The 8,866-nt window shown below is 50.3% G+C and overlaps 1 protein-coding gene across 1 annotated transcript; it reads right to left on the reverse strand.

Moving 5' to 3' along the window:
- Positions 1-201: 201 nt before the first annotated feature.
- Positions 202-8,866, reverse strand: ZNF792 (zinc finger protein 792). The gene is made up of 4 exons (XM_032170447.2): positions 8,223-8,866; positions 5,464-5,590; positions 4,842-4,964; positions 202-4,178 (listed from the first exon to the last, which is right to left on the reverse strand). The coding sequence occupies exons 1-4, from the start codon at positions 8,256-8,258 to the stop codon at positions 2,563-2,565; spliced, it is 1,902 nt and encodes a 633-aa protein (XP_032026338.1). The 5' UTR covers positions 8,259-8,866; the 3' UTR covers positions 202-2,562.

The following is an 8,866-nucleotide window of genomic DNA, read 5'->3' on the forward strand; positions in this document are numbered from 1 at the left end:
GCTGGGACTACAGGAGCCCGCCACCATGCCCAGCTAATTTGTTGTATTTTTAGCAGAGACGGGGTTTCACCGTGTTAGCCAGGATGGTCTCGATCTCCTGACCTCATGACCCACCGGCCTCAGCCTCCCAAAGTGCTGGGATTACAGGCATGAGCCACCGCACCTGGCCCTGAAAAATTTAAAACTTTGTTTATTGTTGGTAAGAATGTGAAAGGGTGCAGCTCTGTGGAAAACAGTGTATGTCAGGTCCTCAAAAAACTAAAAATGGATTTACATATCATCTAGTAATTCTACTTCTGAGCATATACCCAAAAGAGTTGAAAGTAGGGTCTTGAAGAGATATTTGTTGTGCACTCATGTTCGGAGCAGCATTATTCGCAATAGGCAAAAGGTGGAGGCAACCCAAGCATCCATTGACATGTGATAGATAAGCAAAATGCAACACATACAAGGAAATACTAATCAGCCCTAAAAAGGAAATTGACATATGCTCCAACATTGATGAACCTTGAGGATATTATGCTAAGTGTGAAATAAGCTAGCTACAAAAAGACAAATACTTATTATTCTACTTATATGAGGTACCTAGAGTGGTCAAATTCATACAGACAGAAAGTAGAATGGTGGTTTTGAGGGGCTGGGGAAGGGAAAATGGGAAGTTATTGCTTGACGGGTACAGAATTTCAGTTTTGCAAGATTGAAGAGTTCTGGAGACGAATGGTGGTGATGGTTGCATAACAATACAAATCTACTTAATACCATTGAAGTATACACTAAAAATGGTGAGGATAGTGAATTTCATGTTAAGTATATTTCATCAGATTTTTTAAACATTTTTAAATAAACCGTAAAAAACTATGGTGCACTCACCCAGTACAGCACTACTCAGTAGTAAAAGGAATGAACTATATATACACACAGCATGGATGATTCTCAAGATAATTATGCTGCATGAAAGAAACCAGACCAAAAGAGAGTAAAAATATTTTATGATTCCAATTGTGTTAATTCTAGAAAAGGCAAACAAATCTAAGGTAAAAAATGTAAATCAACGGTTTCCTAGGGAAGGCAAGGAGGGACTGTAAAGGGGCATGAGGTAGCTTTGCAGGTGATGGATACGTTCATTATCATGATTATGGTATTGGTTCCCTGAGTGTACATAATATATGTACAAAACTTACCAAATACGTATAATTGCATGACAATTACATATCAACAAAGCATTAAAAGAAACTGTTGCACATAAAAATCCAACCTCCTACTCATTTTAGAAAATCCGATTTGGCAACCCTATATTGACTCTGCCATCTCTTTCTTCTTGCCTTGGGAGCAAAGAATGGCTGGCTACGTCATAGATACTACAGTCCCTATAGTATAGGATCTGCTTTTTCTCAGTCCCTATTTTCCTGCTAGCATAGCACTGGCCTTGAGATGCACAGCACAGAGATGGTAATCCACAAAACCAAAACCTTTAGATTATTTGCTCTGCCAGTAACATTAGTCATAGGACAGAGGTCTAGAGGTCCTGAGAATTTCTGCAAACCCTGAATCCTGCACAGCCACATTCAAGGGAGCATTCATGGATGCACCTTTAGAACAGGTCCATTTCTGCTGGTTTGCTATAATCTCACCTACTCCCTATTAATCACATCCAGTGTTTCTGTACAAATTATGGTCCCAGCTGGGCCTGGTATGTCTTACAGTTAAGAGATATCTGCCTAATGCTGAACTTCAGGGCATATGGCTCCTTGGCAGGTGCTAAACAGCATCTGCTTTACAGTGTTGGGGAATATGGGGCACCCCCTGGGAATAAGGGACCCAATTCATGCTGTTCCCACATGCACTAGAGGTTGTCACAACTGCCCCTTCCTTGGGGTAAAAATTCATGCCATTCAGATCACAATATTATACCCATAAATTCCTACAATTTTTCCTAGGAGGCCTTGGTGGCAATGCAAATGACGTCAAGTCTGGATTAACAGTTGTTCTCTGCCATCCTCCTGTCCCCTCCAAGATAATCTGGAGACCCTTTCAGTTTGGTAGATCTTAATTCTGTTCTTGAACCACCCCACACAGTGATCAGAACATGGAGGATTAAAGGCTTTATCATAAGGCCGTTATCATCGCATGAACCAGGGCAATGCACAGGAGATAAGTTGTGCAGAGTAACATGAAGGCTGGACAAATCCTTCACAGGCATAACAAGAGACCAACAATGTCCCAGAAAAAGGGAAATCTCTAGAACAAGCTGTTGGCAAAACCCTGCTCAGGTCTTCAGAGCCAAAAGCCAGTCATGTCCATGGCTAAACCAGCCATACAGGGTGGGAATGACATCTTCCCATGGCTTCAGATTACTCCTAATTCCCTTTAGGGATTGGAAAGAGAGAGGAGAGGTCTGCCTTCCCTGAGCACAGTGGAGTGGTGGACACACTCTTTGGAGAGCTGCAGTGTGTGGTGCTGACATGGCTTCTATCACAACCCCAGCAGTGAAAAAACGCTGATAAAATCCACAGTAAGAGAATGTAACTTGTCTCCAGAAAGCTTCCAACATAGCTAGCATTCCTAGGGAACCTCCCCAGGGGGGGTACTTGGATGAACAAGTTTCAACTTGTAGTTGACAGCACCCTCATAAGGTCTGTTCTCAGAGCTTATCTCTGGTGTGTGCTGTGAAGAGGGAAGGAGCACATTCTCCATGCTCCTTTCTCTGGTGTGAATCTTCTGATGCCGAATGAGGGTAGGCCTTTGGTTGAAGGCTTTCCCACATTCGCTGCATTCATAAGGCCTATCTGGTTTGTGAACTTTCAGGTGCTGCCTCAGATTGGACCTCTGCCTGAAGGTTTTCCCACATTCGCTGCACTCATAAGGCCGCTCACCGGTGTGAAGTCTGCGGTGGTTATTGAGGCTGGAGCTTTGGTTAAAGAATTTCCCACATTCACTGCACTGGTAAGGCCGTTCACCAGTGTGAAGTCTCCGATGGCTATTGAGGCTGGAGCTCTGGCTAAATAACTTCCCACATTCGTTGCATTCATAAGGCCGCTCACCAGTGTGAACTCGCTGATGTTTCATGAGGTCAGAGCTACGGCTGAAGGCTTTCCCACACTCGCCGCACCCGTGAGGCCGCTCGCCAGTGTGAACTATCTGATGTTGAATGAGGCTGGCGATGTGGCTGAAGAATTTCCCACATTCGTTACACTTGTAAGGTCTTTCTCCAGTGTGAACTCTCCAATGTTTAATTAGGCTGGAGTTGCAGTTGAAAGATTTCCCACATTCACTGCACTCATGGGCACTTCTGCCTGTATGAACCCTCTTATGATGAATGAGGTTGGAACGTTGGCTGAAGAACTTCCCACAGTCGCTGCACTCATATGGCTTTTCACCAGTGTGAACCCTCTTATGCTGAATGAGGTTGGAGCTTCGGCTGAAGAATTTCCCACAGTCACCACAGACGTGAGGGCTTTCACCGGTGTGAACCCTGCGATGTTTAACAAGGCTGGAGTGCTGGCTGAAGAATTTCCCACATTCACAGCACTCATATGGTTTTCCTCTATTGTGAACTTTCTGGTGTTGAGTGAGGTCAGCGGCATAAGTGAAGAAGATTCCACATTTGCTGCATTCATAAGGCCTTTCTCTGCTGTGGATTCTCTGGTGCTGAACAAGAGTGGATTTGTCATTGAAGGCATCCCCAGATTCACAGCACTTGTTATGCCTTAGTGCAATGTGAAAATCCACCACACCTTCGGTGGCCTTGTGTGGCTCCCCATCGCTGGGAGTGACCTCACACTGCAGAAACCCTGCTGTGGCCACCAAGTCCTTCCCACCCTCCCGGCAGGTGGAAAGCTGATCTGATGTGTGGCCTCTGCAGGTCTTTACAGGGGAAGCCTGGCCCTCCTCCCTTCTGATAGGGTTGTGTACGTTCTGCTGCACCTGTTTCTGGGGAAGGTCTGCACTGAACTCAGAGCCTTTCACATATGCCTCACACACAAATGGTTTCTGCCTGGGATGTGTTGTCTGGTGTTCAGCCAAACGCAAAATGTCTTTCAAACGTAGGCCACATATGTCACAGAGGCAGGTCTTCTGGGGGCATAGAGTTGCCTCAGGACTCTTGTCCTGTGCCACTCCTTCTACAGAAACATTATGCTCAGAAGGTAAGTCCTTGTCCTCTGTTCCACGGCAAAAATCTGAAAGCAGAGAAATGCTGGTGAAGTTCGTATAAACTTTAATAGAAGGAAAGAGCCCCATCACCTATGCTTGGCTGACCCAAGAATGAGTCCATGGGATTGTTGGCAACACAAGAAGGCTCAGGTCAGGGTAAGGAATAATCTGCTCTGCCATACTGTGCCTGGCCAGGTCACAAAATATAGGAGGCCTTATCAGGACCAGGGACACAAGGATGGGGGACAGTATTGGGCAGAGAGGCAGGGTCTCCCACTCACTTCTCTTTAAAGGCCTTTTGGCAGGGCCTGGGCTGCTGGTAACCTGTGAGGGCTATGCAGTGAGAGCATCTAGACCCAGCAAAACCTGCAACTGAGTAGCTGGTGTTCAAGCACGTCAAGGAAAAGCACGTATCTCACAACATATTAAGTGTAGGCCGGTATTGGAAAGTGCCACAGAAGAAGCTGAAAGAGAGAAACGGAGGCCAGAAAGGTGGGGCACAGCCAAGGGGCCCAACTCAGAATAGTAATGACAAGTAGACAGTGTGTCAAGCACAGGTAAGGAAAAGCAGAGACGTGGTCTGGCTACTGGCGTTCGTATCAAATGATGATGAATAGGAGAGAAGGTGCTGGTATGATGTAAACACAGTGGTGACGTCACATCCTCCCCCAGCTCCCATCGCTGCTTACCAGAGCCAGGCCTGCCATAAGCCCCTCTGGCCATGGCTGAAGTCATATCCCCACTATCAGGCACCCAGGGCTCTTTCCCCATCTCCAACTGGGAAACGATGTGGGACCTGAAAGATATAAGTCCTAAGGGAAAGACACAGTGGGTCAGTGGCCAGCACGTGCCCAGTTGAACTACCCCATGATAGACTACAGGACAGGAAACTCTGTATGACACAGGGACATTGGGTGGTCACGGCAAGCAGTAACCACATCAGTGATTGGAATTCCTGGCACACTCAGGCTTAGGAAATATTAGCAAGAGGAAAGGCACAGAATCTAAACCACAGAACTGTCAGATCTGGATAATCACCCAGGAGGGAATGGCCGAGTCAGAGGGAGTCATGTGGCTAACCGCAAGACCCCTCATGCCTGGAGCTTCCCTGCAAGGCTTCAGGCAGCAGGTGTGGGGGCCGCTTAGGGAGAGGAGGGAACAATGCACATAGCTCAGCCCCAGAAGCCACAACACACATACCAGGAAAGTGGGGATGGAAGCAGTGCCAGTGGGAAGGAAACAGCTGTTTCTTGGGCAAAGGGGACAGGCAGAGAGGAACTCGGGACACCGGGGTAGGGGTGACAGCCTTACCCAGCGAGGCTATAAGTGCAAAGTTTTCCAGCATCACATCGCAGTACAGGAGTCTCTGAGCCTCATCGAGGAGCACCCACTCCTCCTGGGAAAAGTAAATGGTCACGTCCTCAAAGGTCACGCAGCTCTGCCATGATGGGAACAGTTCGTTCCATGATCAGTCTCTGTCCTTGGGACTCCCTATCCATCCCCTGCTCACTCTCCTCCCCAGCTCTACAGCTCCAGGAGGTAGCAGGCCCTGGTTCTGTGGGCGCTTCATGTGACCACTATGTCAGCCCACAGCAGCAACAGGCAGGGCGCAGAGAGGCACCCTCTAAGGTCTGGGCCTGAAGTCCAGGGCCCAGCTCCCTCTTCTGCCAGCCTCTTCCCCTAGTGTCACCAATGTCACGCTTCTCAGATACAACTGTGGGCTTCTCCCTTAAACCCCAGTCCAGAGCCCTGGGGTGAACAGCTCACACTCCCTCCCACGTGCATTTCACTCTTTGGACTGCACCTTCTTCACAGCTCCAGACCTTCACCACAGCCTCCCATTGCCACTGCTACCTTCTCCCCATCCGAGCCCCCATCCTAGCCATCTCCATGGGCTCCCACGTGTCACTCTGCACATGGCATCCAGAGAGTGCCTGGCAAACACAAGCACCATCCCAGCCTGCTCCAGACCTTTGATGGCCTCCACTGCCAAGGGCAACACCCAGGTAAGGGGGAGAGGGAGCACTCCACCCTTGCCTTGGAGCCCCCTAGCTCCCCTGGCCTGGCTTCAACGGAAGCCACCCACGGCACACATGGATGTCACATACGCTTGGCCTTCTTTGTTGCACATTCTGACCCTGTCATCACTCACACTCATTTAAAAAAAAAAAAAAAAGCCAACCTCTCTGGCCATCCTACCCCCACCCACCTAAGCCCAGCAACTCTGCCAACTGACTCCTCTTGCCCCAAGCTAATTCCCCAGCCTGAGGACAAACCCCATCAAGGGTCACCACAGAAGCCTGGTGAGAACATAGGTGAGTGTGTAAGCACCAGCCCAGGCCTCACTGCAATATTACCTCCTCTACTGCTAAGCCTCAGCATCCATCTCATTCATGTCTACACTCTTTGGGATGATCTGGCCACCTGCCAGATCCTCTGATACACCCACATAGCCCCCCCATCACCACCATGACCACTACTGTTCCCCACCTGTCTTTATGATGCCAAACAAGCCACAGTCCCCAAGCAGGAACCCTGCTCTCAGTTTTCCAGCCCCACCTTCCTCTTTTTTTTTAACATCATTGTCACCATGACCTGAAGTTTCACCTCCTACATCTGACACACAGCTACGCTCCCGTCCATACACCAGATGTCACATTTTGGATGTTTCTAACTGTTGAAATAAACAAAGACCAATGAAATGAGAAAAGCCAAGGCTACTTACTCAAAGCTCACTATAGCAAGAGAGACTCAATGCAAGCCGGGAGGGGGAGAGTTTTATAGCAAAAGAAAAGGAAGGCTTCAGGCGTGCCCTGGTTGGAGGCTCCCGTTCGTAGGTGGGTGAACTAGAAGTGGGCATCCTATGTGATTGGTTAGGGTGCATATCTGCCTTTCTCTGGTTGTTCTTAGAAGCAGGAGCAAAAATTAGGAAAGCTGTCTGTTATTAATCAAACTCTGGCCATTTGGGACTGCTCATTACAGAAGTTATTGTTTTAACTTCCTGGATTGTCAGTCCAGATAGCAATCTGGCTTCCTGTGGGTCTGACAGACAGCAGGCTGGCTTCCTGCTGTATGGGTTGTTTATTGTAGATAAGGGGGTTGGTTTCCTGGGCAGGTTCTGGGGCAGAGTTCTATTTGTATACATGATCTGGCCATTGTTTGAATGAATATCCAGTCTCTCACAACCTTAACAACTCCCTCAGAACACCCTAACTGTGTGTTTAGCTGCCCACCTTCAACTCCATTTGGGGGTCTCTGGGACATCACAGGCTCAACCTGGCCAAAACCTAACTTCTACTGCTTCCATGGAAAATTCCTCCTACAACCAACTTCTCAGTTCATAAAGCTGGATTCATCAAACCAAAAACCATGGATTCTTCCCTCCTGTTTCTCACCCTCCACATCGGAAAATTTGGTCAGCTTGACTTAAAAGACATCAAGTTCCCAATCACTTCCTCTACCTCCAGTCCCCACTGTGGTCCGGCCAGCAGCAGCACTGGCCTGGGCTATTCCATTAGGCTACTCCTTGGCATCCCTGCTTGCGGCTCACTCCACATTCAGTTCTCCACTGTGCATCCACAGGGAGCCTGTTAAGACCTGAGTCACAACATCTTCCTCCTCTGCCCTAAACCTTCCATGGCTCCCAACACCCTCAGAACAGAGGCCCAGCTCTTCAGCCTGCCGTTCTGGGCTGTCTTCAGCCCACCTGCTCTCTGGTTCCAGCAGACATAATAACAGTGACCTGGGTGGGGTTCCTTGAACACTCCAAACTCAGTCTCCACACCGTGCCCCACCCCACCCCCCAAGCTTTGGCGCATGCTGGTTCCTGTGCCTACAAAGCCCTTTCTCCCTTCATCCCATTCCGTTTCAGTAACGGAAGCCACTCTATATAAACCCTGCCCTGATTCAGGATCCTAGCTGGGAGCGACTCCCTTCCAGGGTCCCCTGACTCAAAAGCAAGGAAATGGGAAAGGCGAAAAGTCCTAGAACAAAGCCATCTTTTGCGTCTCAACACCCGGAACAGAAGCGTGGGGGGCCGACAGCGAAGGGCCTAACGTCCAAGCACTTACCTGCGAGGGGTCCCGCAGCGCCGCCGCCGCCGCCATCGGAGTCTGTGGTCAGAGCAGGACCCCACGGTGCGGGCGACCAAGGGGCGGGGGCAGGGGGTCTCGCAGGCTGAGGCTGCCACCCACCTGGCCGTGCCCCAGGCGAGGTGTGACCCCTCCTGGCTGAGGGTCGCACTCCTAGCCTCAGTCTCCCCGGTGCAAAATGCGCACGGGGCCCGGGGCGCAGGCTCTGGGGGCGCCGAGAGCGCGCAGCTCCGCCTGGTACCCCCGTTGCAAGGGGTCACGGCTGGTGCAAAGGCGCGGAGGGGGTCCTGGCCTCACTGTCGCCCGCGCGGTCTGGGAAAGCCGGCGCGGCAGCTTCACGGGAGCAGCCCCACCGGCCCCGCCCCCAACCCGGGGTCCCCAGCTCCTGGGGATTCAGCCTCCCCGCTGGGAAATGACCTGCGAGGCTGCAGTGCAGGAAGTTCCGGCCCCCACCGAGGCGGCCGGGAGAGTCGCCCTCTCCCGTACTGTCATTGGCCTGGCGCCAGCCGCTGGTGCACAGGCAGGGCCTGGGGATCGCGAGTTTCTGCCCAGCCTCTTGTCAGGCTGGGGGTCCAGGACGGGAAGGAGAGCACATCTTATCGGGTCTCCACCGCCGCAGCCTG

This window comes from Hylobates moloch, unplaced genomic scaffold (genome assembly GCF_009828535.3).
Source record: "Hylobates moloch isolate HMO894 unplaced genomic scaffold, HMol_V3 SCAFFOLD_12, whole genome shotgun sequence".
Lineage (NCBI taxonomy): Eukaryota > Metazoa > Chordata > Mammalia > Primates > Hylobatidae > Hylobates > Hylobates moloch.